General features: G+C 48.6%; 1 protein-coding gene across 3 annotated transcripts in view; it reads right to left on the bottom strand.

Moving 5' to 3' along the window:
• DYM (dymeclin) overlaps positions 1-12,930 on the bottom strand; it is a 276,200-nt gene that overhangs the window by 159,954 nt on the left and 103,316 nt on the right. For all 3 annotated transcript variants that reach the window (XM_083155293.1, XM_083155295.1, XM_083155294.1), the window contains exon 12: positions 5,262-5,375. In XM_083155293.1, the coding sequence (XP_083011419.1) occupies positions 5,262-5,375 (114 nt within the window). The remainder of the gene's footprint in view (positions 1-5,261; positions 5,376-12,930) is intronic.

Here is a 12,930-nt window from a genome sequence, read left to right as displayed (position 1 = left end):
AGAAACAGCTGTGTAGGAGGTTTGAAACTGGGTGAGGAACAGCCAAACTGCTTTTAAAGTGAGGCTGTGGAAGACAGGTCATACACCACCATAGCAAGACTGAGCACAGAAACAAGACACTGGGTAGTTATACTGCATCAGCAAGGTCTCTAACAGGCAAAGATTTTAGAGCAGAGGGGGGGGGGTGTCATGATGAAGCTGTTGAAGCTCTTTTGAAGAAGCACAAAAAACAGGCAATGTTGAGGACCGTGGAAGCAATGGTCTTCCAAGAAAACTTAGAGCAGCAGATGAAAGACACATCAAGGATACATGATTGGATCCAAATGTATTCTGCAGCAGGACAACGACCCCAAACATACAGGCAATGACAGCGGATGAGGAATTCAAGATAGAACCGGTAGCGGTTAAGTGTGAGGGAACCGGTATTGGCAGAGCATGAATGTACTAAGCTTCATGTTGAGAGTGATAAACAACCAGCTTCTACCGGCCATGTTACAGACTGTGTCTGAAATGACAGTTAGGAGCTGACTGGCTGGTTGTTTATCAATCTCCATTTTATCCATTTTTGAAGGTTAGTACATCTGGCCTGATTCTCTCACAGTCACGTCACCTCTCACATGAAGTCTCCCTCACAGTCCCGTCACCCCTCACATGAAGTCTCTCTCACAGTCACATCACCTCTCACATGAAGTCTCTCTCACAGTCCAGTCACCTCTCACATGAAGTCTCCATCACAGTCCCATCACCTCTCACATGAAGTCTCCATCACAGTCACGTCACCCCTCACATGAAGTCTCTCTCACAGTCCAGTCACCTGTCACATGAAGTCTCTCTCACAGTCCAGTCACCTCTCACATGAAGTCTCCCTCTCAGTCACCTCTCACATGAAGTCTCCATCACAGTCCCGTCACCCCTCACATGAAGTCTCTCGCACAGTCCCGTCACCTCTCACATGAAGTCTCCATCACAGTCCCGTCACCCCTCACATGAAGTCTCCATCACAGTCCCGTCACCCCTCACATGAAGTCTCCCTCACAGTCCCGTCACCCCTCACATGAAGTCTCCCTCACAGTCCCGTCACCTCTCACATGAAGTCTCTCACAGTCCCGTCACCTCTCACATGAAGTCTCTCACAGTCCCATCACCTCTCACATGAAGTCTCCATCACAGTCCCGTCACCTCTCACATGAAGTCTCTCTCACAGTCCCGTCACCCCTCACATGAAGTCTCTCTCACAGTCACGTCACCCCTCACATGAAGTCTCTCACACAGTCACATCACCTCTCACATGAAGTCTCTCTCACAGTCCAGTCACCCCTCACATGAAGTCTCTCACACAGTCACATCACCTCTTACATGAAGTCTCCATCACAGTCCTGTCACCTCTCACATGAAGTCTCCATCACAGTCCCGTCACCTCTCACATGAAGTCTCTCACAGTCCCGTCACCTCTCACATGAAGTCTCTCTCACAGTCACGTCACCCCTCACATGAAGTCTCTCACACAGTCACATCACCTCTCACATGAAGTCTCTCTCACAGTCCAGTCACCCCTCACATGAAGTCTCTCTCACAGTCACGTCACGTCTCACATGAAGTCTCCATCACAGTCCCGTCACCTCTCACATGAAGTCTCCATCACAGTCCCGTCACCTCTCACATGAAGTCTCTCTCACAGTCACGTCACCCCTCACAAAGTCTCTCACACAGTCCCGTCACCTCTCACATGAAGTCTCTCTCACAGTCCCGTCACCCCTCACATGAAGTCTCTCTCACAGTCACGTCACCTCTCACATGAAGTCTCCATCACAGTCCCGTCACCTCTCACATGAAGTCTCCATCACAGTCCCGTCACCTCTCACATGAAGTCTCTCTCACAGTCCCGTCACCTCTCACATGAAGTCTCCCTCACAGTCCCGTCACCCCTCACATGAAGTCTCTCTCACAGTCACGTCACCTCTCACATGAAGTCTCCATCACAGTCCCGTCACCTCTCACATGAAGTCTCTCTCACAGTCCCGTCACCCCTCACATGAAGTCTCTCTCACAGTCACGTCACCTCTCACATGAAGTCTCCATCACAGTCCCGTCACCTCTCACATGAAGTCTCCCTCACAGTCCCGTCACCTCTCACATGAAGTCTCTCTCTCACAGTCCCGTCACCTCTCACATGAAGTCTCTCTCACAGTCACGTCACCTCTCACATGAAGTCTCCATCACAGTCCCGTCACCTCTCACATGAAGTCTCTCTCACAGTCCAGTCACCTCTCACATGAAGTCTCTCTCACAGTCCCATCACCTCTCACATGAAGTCTCTCTCACAGTCCCGTCACCTCTCACATGAAGTCTCCCTCACAGTCACGTCACCTCTCACATGAAGTCTCCCTCTCAGTCCCGTCACCTCTCACAGTCACGTCACCTCTCACATGAAGTCTCTCTCACAGTCCAGTCACCTCTCACATGAAGTCTCTCTCACAGTCACGTCACCTCTCACATGAAGTCTCTCTCACAGTCCAGTCACCTCTCACATGAAGTCTCCCTCTCAGTCCAGTCACCTCTCACATGAAGTCTCCCTCTCAGTCCCGTCACCTGTCACATGAAGTCTCTCTCACAGTCCAGTCACCTCTCACATGAAGTCTCCCTCTCAGTCCCGTCACCTCTCACATGAAGTCTCCCTCTCAGTCCCGTCACCCCTCACATGAAGTCTCTCTCTCAGTCCAGTCACCTCTCACATGAAGTCTCCCTCTCAGTCCCGTCACCTCTCACATGAAGTCTCTCTCACAGTCCAGTCACCTCTCACATGAAGTCTCCCTCTCAGTCCCGTCACCCCTCACATGAAGTCTCTCTCACAGTCACGTCACCTCTCACATGAAGTCTCCCTCTCAGTCCCGTCACCTCTCACATGAAGTCTCTCTCACAGTCCAGTCACCTCTCACATGAAGTCTCCCTCTCAGTCCCGTCACCTGTCACATGAAGTCTCTCTCACAGTCCAGTCACCTCTCACATGAAGTCTCCCTCTCAGTCCCGTCACCTCTCACATGAAGTCTCCCTCTCAGTCCCGTCACCTCTCACATGAAGTCTCTCTCACAGTCCAGTCACCTCTCACATGAAGTCTCCCTCTCAGTCCCGTCACCTCTCACATGAAGTCTCCCTCTCAGTCCCGTCACCTCTCACATGAAGTCTCTCACAGTCCCGTCACCTCTCACATGAAGTCTCTCTCACAGTCCAGTCACCTCTCACATGAAGTCTCTCTCTCACAGTCCCGTCACCTCTCACATGAAGTCTCTCTCACAGTCCCGTCACCTCTCACATGAAGTCTCTCTCACAGTCCAGTCACCTCTCACATGAAGTCTCTCTCTCACAGTCCCGTCAGCTGTCACATGAAGTCTCTCACACAGTGACGTCACCTCTCACATGAAGTCTCTCTCACAGTCCCGTCACCCCTCACATGAAGTCTCTCTCACAGTCCAGTCACCTCTTACATGAAGTCTCCCTCACAGTCCCGTCACCCCTCACATGAAGTCTCTCTCACAGTCCAGTCACCTCTCACATGAAGTCTCCCTCACAGTCCCGTCACCTCTCACATGAAGTCTCTCACACAGTGACGTCACCTCTCACATGAAGTCTCTCTCACAGTCCAGTCACCTCTCACATGAAGTCTCTCTCACAGTCCAGCCACCTCTCACATGAAGTCTCTCTCACAGTCCAGTCACCTCTCACATGAAGTCTCTCTCTCACAGTCCCGTCACCTCTCACATGAAGTCTCTCTCTCACAGTCCAGTCACCTCTCACATGAAGTCTCTCTATCACAGTCCCGTCACCTCTCACATGAAGTCTCCATCACAGTCCAGTCACCTCTCACATGAAGTCTCTCTCACAGTCCTGTCACCTCTCACATGAAGTCTCTCTCTCACAGTCCAGTCACCTCTCACATGAAGTCTCTCTCACAGTCCCGTCACCTCTCACATGAAGTCTCCATCACAGTCCTGTCACCTCTCACATGAAGTCTCTCTCTCACAGTCCAGTCACCTCTCACATGAAGTCTCTCTCACAGTCCAGTCACCTCTCACATGAAGTCTCTCTCTCACAGTCCCGTCACCTCTCACATGATGTCTCTCTCTCACAGTCCAGTCACCTCTCACATGAAGTCTCTCTCTCACAGTCCCGTCACCTCTCACATGAAGTCTCCATCACAGTCCCGTCACCTCTCACATGAAGTCTCTCTCACAGTCCTGTCACCTCTCACATAAAGTCTCTCTCTCACAGTCCAGTCACCTCTCACATGAAGTCTCTCTCACAGTCACGTCACCTCTTACATGAAGTCTCTCACACAGTGACATCACCTCTCACATGAAGTCTCCCTCTCAGTCCCGTCACCTCTCACATGAAGTCTCTCTCACAGTCCAGTCACCTCTCACATGAAGTCTCCATCACAGTCCCGTCACCTCTCACATGAAGTCTCTCTCTCACAGTCCAGTCACCTGTCACATGAAGTCTCTCTCTCACAGTCCCGTCACCTATCACATGAAGTCTCTCTCACAGTCCCGTCACCTGTCACATGAAGTCTCTCTCACAGTCCCGTCACCTGTCACATGAAGTCTCTCTCTCACAGTCCAGTCACCTCTCACATGAAGTCTCCCTCACAGTCCCGTCACCTCTCACATGAAGTCTCTTTCACAGTCCCGTCACCTGTCACATGAAGTCTCTCTCTCACAGTCCCGTCACCTCTCACATGAAGTCTCTCTCACAGTCCCGTCACCTGTCACATGAAGTCTCTCTCTCACAGTCCCGTCACCTCTCACATGAAGTCTCTCTCACAGTCCTGTCACCTGTCACATGAAGTCTCCCTCACAGTGACGTCACCTCTCACATGAAGTCTCTCACAGTCCAGTCACCTCTCACATGAAGTCTCTCTCACAGTCCCGTCACCTCTCTCATGAAGTCTCTCTCTCACAGTCCCGTCACCTCTCACATGAAGTCTCTCTCACAGTCCAGTCACCTGTCACATGAAGTCTCTCTCTCACAGTCCCGTCACCTGTCACATGAAGTCTCTCTCAGTCCTTTAACTGCCACCTCCGCCCCTGCCTATATCTCACTTCCCCTAAGAAATACACCACCATACATGATTGGACAAGAATTATACACTCTCTGAAAACAAGTAATTGCAGTACAGGCCACCCTGTCCCCACTACTCCTTGCTGTCTCAGGTACAGACAGTGTGACTGGTAACTGGATGTATGTGCAATAATGAGCGTACTTACCCTCGTGCGAGTCATATTGTACTGAATGGTCCTGATCACCACTAGGATGAGGAGGCTGCCCAGTGAGATCTCAGTCAGTACTCGCTCAGAATACCAAGTTATGTTCTTCAGGATCTGCAAAGAGAAGACCGGGCCGTCAGCATGTGATAACTATGTGCAGCTACCATCACGATGAGGGAGTTATACCACAGCATTATTTATATACAGGGGCAGGGAAGACCGGGCCGTCAGCCTGTGATAACTACGTGCAGGTAACATCACGATGAGAGAGTTATACCACAGCATTATTTATACACAGGGGCAGGGAAGACCGGGCCGTCAGCCTGTGATAACTATGTGCAGGTAACATCACGATGAGGGAGTTATACCACAGCATTATTTATATACCGGGGCAGGGAAGACCGGGCCGTCAGCCTGTGATAACTATGTGCAGCTACCATCACGATGAGCGAATTATACCACAGCATTATTTATATACAGGGGCAGGGAAGACCGGGCCGTCAGCCTGTGATAACTATGTGCAGGTAACATCACGATGAGTGAGTTATACCACAGCATTATTTATATACAGGGGCAGGGAAGACCGGGCCGTCAGCCTGTGATAACTATGTGCAGGTAACATCACGATGAGCGAATTATACCACAGCATTATTTATATACAGGGGCAGGGAAGACCGGGCCGTCAGCCTGTGATAACTATGTGCAGCTACCATCACGATGAGCGAATTATACCACAGCATTATTTATACACAGGGGTAGGGAAGACCGGGCCGTCAGCCTGTGATAACTATGTGCAGGTAACATCACGATGAGGGAATTATACCACAGCATTATTTATACACAGGGGCAGGGAAGACCGGGCCGTCAGCCTGTGATAACTATGTGCAGCTACCATCACGATGAGTGAGTTATACCACAGCATTATTTATATACAGGGGCAGGGAAGACCGGGCCGTCAGCCTGTGATAACTACATACAGCTAACATCACGATGAGGGAGTTATACCACAGCATTATGTATACACAGGGGCAGGGAAGACCGGGACGTCAGCCTGTGATAACTATGTGCAGGTAACATCACTATGAGGGAGTTATAACACAGCATTATTTATATACAGGGGCAGGGAAGACCGGGCCGTCAGCCTGTGATAACTACGTGCAGCTACCATCACGATGAGGGAGTTATACCACAGCATTATTTATATACAGGGGCAGGGAAGACCGGGCAGTCAGCCTGTGATAACTATGTGCAGGTAACATCACTATGAGGGAGTTATACCACAGCATTATTTATATACAGGGGCAGGGAAGACCGGGCCGCCAGCCTGTGATAACTATGTGCAGGTAACATCACTATGAGTGAGTTATACCACAGCATTATTTATACACAGGGGCAGGGAAGACCGGGCCGTCAGCCTGTGATAACTATGTGCAGGTAACATCACTATGAGGGAGTTATACCACAGCATTATTTATACACAGGGGCAGGGAAGACCGGGCCGTCAGCATGTGATAACTACGGGCAGCTACCATCACGATGAGGGAGTTATACCACAGCATTATTTATATACAGGGGCAGGGAAGACCGGGCCGTCAGCCTGTGATAACTATGTGCAGGTAACATCACGATGAGCGAATTATACCACACCATTATTTATATACAGGGGCAGGGAAGACCGGGCCGTCAGCCTGTGATAACTATGTGCAGGTAACATCACGATGAGGGAATTATACCACAGCATTATTTATATACAGGGGCAGGGAAGACCGGGCCGTCAGCCTGTGATAACTACGTGCAGGTAACATCACTATGAGCGAATTATACCACAGCATTATTTATATACAGGGGCAGGGAAGACCGGGCCGTCGGCCTGTGATAACTATGTGCAGGTAACATCACGATGAGGGAATTATACCACAGCATTATTTATATACAGGGGCAGGGAAGACCGGGCCGTCAGCCTGTGATAACTATGTGCAGGTAACATCACGATGAGGGAGTTATACCACAGCATTATGTATATACAGGGGCAGGGAAGACCGGGCCGTCAGCCTGTGATAACTACGTGCAGGTAACATCACTATGAGTGAGTTATACCACAGCATTATTTATATACAGGGGCAGGGAAGACCGGGCCGTCAGCATGTGATAACTACGTGCCGGTAACATCACTATGAGTAAGTTATACCACAGCATTATTTATATACAGGGGCAGGGAAGACCGGGCCGTCAGCCTGTGATAACGATGTGCAGGTAACATCACGATGAGGGAGTTATACCACAGCATTATTTATATACAGGGGCAGGGAAGACCGGGCCGTCAGCCTGTGATAACTACGTGCAGGTAACATCACGATGAGGGAGTTATACCACAGCATTATTTATATACAGGGGCAGGGAAGACCGGGCCGTCAGCCTGTGATAACGACGTGCAGCTAACATCACGATGAGGGAGTTATACCACAGCATTATATATATACAGGGGCAGGGAAGACCGGGCCGTCAGCCTGTGATAACTATGTGCAGGTAACATCACGATGAGGGAATTATACCACAGCATTATTTATATACAGGGGCAGGGAAGACCGGGCCGTCAGCATGTGATAACTATGTGCAGGTAACATCACTATGAGTGAGTTATACCACAGCATTATTTATATACAGGGGCAGGGAAGACCGGGCCGTCAGCCTGTGATAACTATGTGCAGGTAACATCACTATGAGTGAGTTATACCACAGCATTATTTATATACAGGGGCAGGGAAGACCGGGCCGTCAGCCTGTGATAACTATGTGCAGGTAACATCACTATGAGTGAGTTATACCACAGCATTATTTATATACAGGGGCAGGGAAGACCGGGCCGTCAGCCTGTGATAACTATGTGCAGCTACCATCACGATGAGCGAATTATACCACAGCATTATTTATATACAGGGGCAGGGAAGACCGGGCCGTCAGCCTGTGATAACTATGTGCAGGTAACATCACTATGAGGGAGTTATACCACAGCATTATGTATATACAGGGGCAGGGAAGACCGGGCCGTCAGCCTGTGATAACTATGTGCAGGTAACATCACTATAAGTGAGTTATACAGTACCACAGCATTATTTATATACAGGGGCAGGGAAGACCGGGCCGTCAGCATGTGATAGCTATGTGCAGAACATCATGATGAGGGAATTATACCACAGCATTATTTATATACAGGGGCAGGGAAGACCGGACCGTCAGCCTGTGATAACTATGTGCAGGTAACATCACTATGAGTGAGTTATACCACAGCATTATTTATATACAGGGGCAGGGAAGACCGGGCCGTCAGCCTGTGATAACTATATGCAGGTAACATCACGATGAGCGAATTATACCACAGCATTATTTATATACAGGGGCAGGGAAGACCGGGCCGTCAGCCTGTGATAACTACGTGCAGGTAACATCACGATGAGGGAGTTATACCACAGCATTATTTATATACAGGGGCAGGGAAGACCGGGCCGTCAGCCTGTGATAACTATGTGCAGGTAACATCACTATGAGTGAGTTATACCGCAGCATTATTTATATACAGGGGCAGGGAAGACCGGGCCGTCAGCCTGTGATAACTATGTGCAGGTAACATCACGATGAGGGAATTATACCACAGCATTATTTATACACAGGGGCAGGGAAGACCGGGCCGTCAGCCTGTGATAACTACGTGCAGGTAACATCACGATGAGGGAGTTATACCACACCATTATTTATATACAGGGGCAGGGAAGACCAGGCCATCAGCCTGTGATAACTATGTGCAGGTAACATCACTATGAGTGAGTTATACCACAGCATTATTTATACACAGGGGCAGGGAAGACCGGGCCGTCAGCCTGTGATAACTATGTGCAGGTAACATCACTATGAGTGAGTTATACCACAGCATTATTTATATACAGGGGCAGGGAAGACCGGACCGTCAGCCTGTGATAACTATGTGCAGGTAACATCACTATGAGTGAGTTATACCACAGCATTATTTATATACAGGGGCAGGGAAGACCGGGCCATCAGCCTGTGATAACTATGTGCAGGTAACATCACTATGAGTGAGTTATACCACAGCATTATTTATATACAGGGGCAGGGAAGACCGGGCCGTCAGCCTGTGATAACTATGTGCAGGTAACATCACGATGAGGGAGTTATACAACAGCATTATTTATATACAGGGGCAGGGAAGACCGGGCCGTCAGCCTGTGATAACTACGTGCAGGTAACATCACGATGAGGGAGTTATACCACACCATTATTTATATACAGGGGCAGGGAAGACCAGGCCGTCAGCCTGTGATAACTATGTGCAGGTAACATCACGATGAGGGAGTTATACCACAGCATTATTTATATACAGGGGCAGGGAAGACCGGGCCGTCAGCCTGTGATAACTATGTGCAGGTAACATCACGATGAGGGAGTTATACCGCAGCATTATTTATACACAGGGGCAGGGAAGACCGGGCCGTCAGCCTGTGATAACTATGTGCAGGTAACATCACTATGAGTGAATTATACCACAGCATTATTTATACACAGGGGTAGGGAAGACCGGGCCGTCAGCCTGTGATAACTACATACAGCTAACATCACGATGAGGGAGTTATACCACAGCATCATTTATACACAGGGGCAGGGAAGACCGGGCCGTCAGCCTGTGATAACTACATGCAGCTACCATCACGATGAGCGAATTATACCACAGCATTATTTATACACAGGGGCAGGGAAGACCGGGCCGTCAGCCTGTGATAACTATGTGCAGGTAACATCACGATGAGGGAGTTATACCACAGCATTATTTATATACAGGGGCAGAGAAGACCGGGCAGAGGGCAGCAAGCCACGACACCTCCTGTAGCCATGCCAGGCACCTGACCACTGCCCGCTTCTCCCCAATGCTGCCTATACATGGAACCTGCTCTAATACTGTACTAACAACAATGAGGGAGGAGGTGACTGTTTACTTTGCAATTTACTGTGTTCTAGTCTATATTATTTTGCTCATTATATGTCATTTTCTAACCATTTAGCATCAGTATTGTAACATTACAGCAGATTAAGCAACTGACTAAATACTTTTTGCCTTCCAGCTAAAACCCTTTTTTTTTGCTTCTGGACATTTTGCAGCCAGCGGTCAAAAGGCTGTTGGATTGGGGCGGAAAAGCTCAAATACCAAAGAATATTATGTAAGCTGTTCCCCCTCCAAATGTGTGATGACGTTGCTGATCATGTTCCAGAGCATAAATCCAACCATCTGTACAGAGTAATTGTGTTACCTATGAGACTGCAAGCCAATCGACACAATATACACAATTTAGAACATCAGGGGGCAGAAATGTTTTGGAAATGAGCAAGGGGTGAGGTAATTTCACCTGTGAATTGGAAATTGCAATTCGATTTTCCAAGTAAAATATTACAAATACTTCATCTAAACTCTTATGAAAGAGGTTATTTTTTTTTATAAAAAACACAACAAAAAGCCACATAAATGGACACGAATCATTCTGATACAACCACAAAATGATTCATTTAGAGCAGCGGTTTTCAAACTGTGGTTCCCGACCACCTCAGCATGGGGTCACGACTATGTTGCTGACCATCAGGCAAATGTGTCTGTGAAGGGGGGACAGGGTATAACTCATTAAGTAAACACACACCGCTTCCCTCTTCCATCCCCCTGTCACCCTTTTCCATCCCCCCATTACCCACTGCCTCCCTGTCACAACAGCGGTCACTTCACTGATCACACACGTGGCAGCCATTCAGTATTAAATTGCTGGGGTCCTGTAAAAATTTGTTATTGTCTGAAATAGTTTGAGCACCCCTGATTTAGGACATGAGCTTGAGCTGGGGTAGCATCATACTTTTTGTGTACATGTTAGTAATTATTGCGTGCGTGCATTTATATACGTATGCTTTTACTTACGTACGCATGCTCTGAACGGCTATCTGTCTTGGTTGTTACAGCCCTAATCCAGAAAAGAACTCCCCTCACGCTTACCAGTATAAGCAGCTCAACCAACTCGCAGGTACGGATGAGGAGGAAGGGGGGGGCTCATTCTCAAGAATCAGGCATGTCCAAACTATGGCCCTCCAGCTGTTGTGAAACTACAAGTCCCATCATGCCTTGCCACGGTTTTGCTATTAAGGAATGCTACAACTATGGCAAGGCATGCTGGGATGTGTAGTTTCACAACAGCTGGAGGGCCACAGTTTGGACGTGCCGGCTCTAGATGATTATAGAAGACCCTTTAAACTTTCAGACTACCAAAGAACAGATCTGAGAATGTGAAAGGTGACACAGATGAACGCCGCCTGGTCTCACGCCCAAGATTACATGACAAGGAGGTACTGATCAATAATATGATAACCAGATAGCCGATCAATATAAAAGAAAGCAGCACATTCCTTTCTGCCACCCTTCATTCTCCCGGTCAGCCACAAGGGAAAGGACAATTTACTTAAAAGGCTATTTATTTAATGTCGTGAAACATGTCTGAAAAGGGTCCAGCAAAAACCACTGGCGAGTGCTGAAGACGGGGCTGGAAACTTCTCAGGCTGACATGACAGTGATCATCCCCAGCATAGAGGGAAGGATAGGGTGGAGAGGGTCAAGTGCTAGAAGTACATAGGACCCTATACTGGTCCATTCGCAGCCAGCGCGCATAAGCCAGGTGCGTGTGGCCACTGCAAACAGAATGCACGCACCCAAGGCTGTGGCGGAGGCTAGTCACGCTCATGGGAATGTCCAGCGTTCCATGAGCGTTCCCATGGTAACCAGGCCGCGGCGTCAGTGCCAGGAGCGAGCAGCTGACATCACCGGATGTGAGCTGCCACCCACTTCCTCCCGAGGGTGCACGCAAATCTAAGTGACCTAAGAGTCACTTAGATATGTGTGCACGTTCCACATCATTCATGTTCACCCACAAGCTGCAAAGTGATGCTTATGTTAAACATTCATCAATCCCTGCGAGCGAACACATGCTACGGGGGGGGGGGGGGGGGGGGGGGGGGGTGTCAAATGTTTAAAAATTTATAGTTTTGGAAATTTTAATCCTATTCAATCATCCATAGACTCCAATGAAACAGCGCCCCACAGTGGTGAGATGATCACATACATTTGCAGGAAGCTAGCAATGTACATAGTAAGTAAGTTTTATTTATATAGCGCACTTTCTCCAACAGGACTCAAGGCGCTTTACAGACATTAAAAATAATGCACATACTGTAATACAAAGGGTTGTCAAAACGGGCAACAATGGCAGTACAGATATACATCACACATACAGATATGCACTAGATGCATTCTAATGAGGGACATGGACAACATATTTACTGAGCTCTACAGCACCCAGGCAGCCATTCGTCGGCGCCACATGGTGATTGCACCAGCCAGAAGGGTAGACAGGTAAGACAGTACAGATATAGGACACATACAGATATATACTAGATGTACTCTATTGAGCGACACGGACACGGGAACATATATTTACTGAGCTATGCAGCACCCAGGCAGCCAATCAGCGGCGCCACATGGTGATTGCACCAGCCAGATAGGTAGCCAGTAACAGTACTGATATATATATACTAGATGTATCCTGATGGGGAACATGGACATGGGGAACAT

Source organism: Crinia signifera, chromosome 1 (genome assembly GCF_055691185.1).
Source record: "Crinia signifera chromosome 1, ASM5569118v1, whole genome shotgun sequence".
Lineage (NCBI taxonomy): Eukaryota > Metazoa > Chordata > Amphibia > Anura > Myobatrachidae > Crinia > Crinia signifera.
Note: the sequence above shows the minus strand (reverse complement) of the source record. Positions and strands in the feature narration are given on the sequence as shown.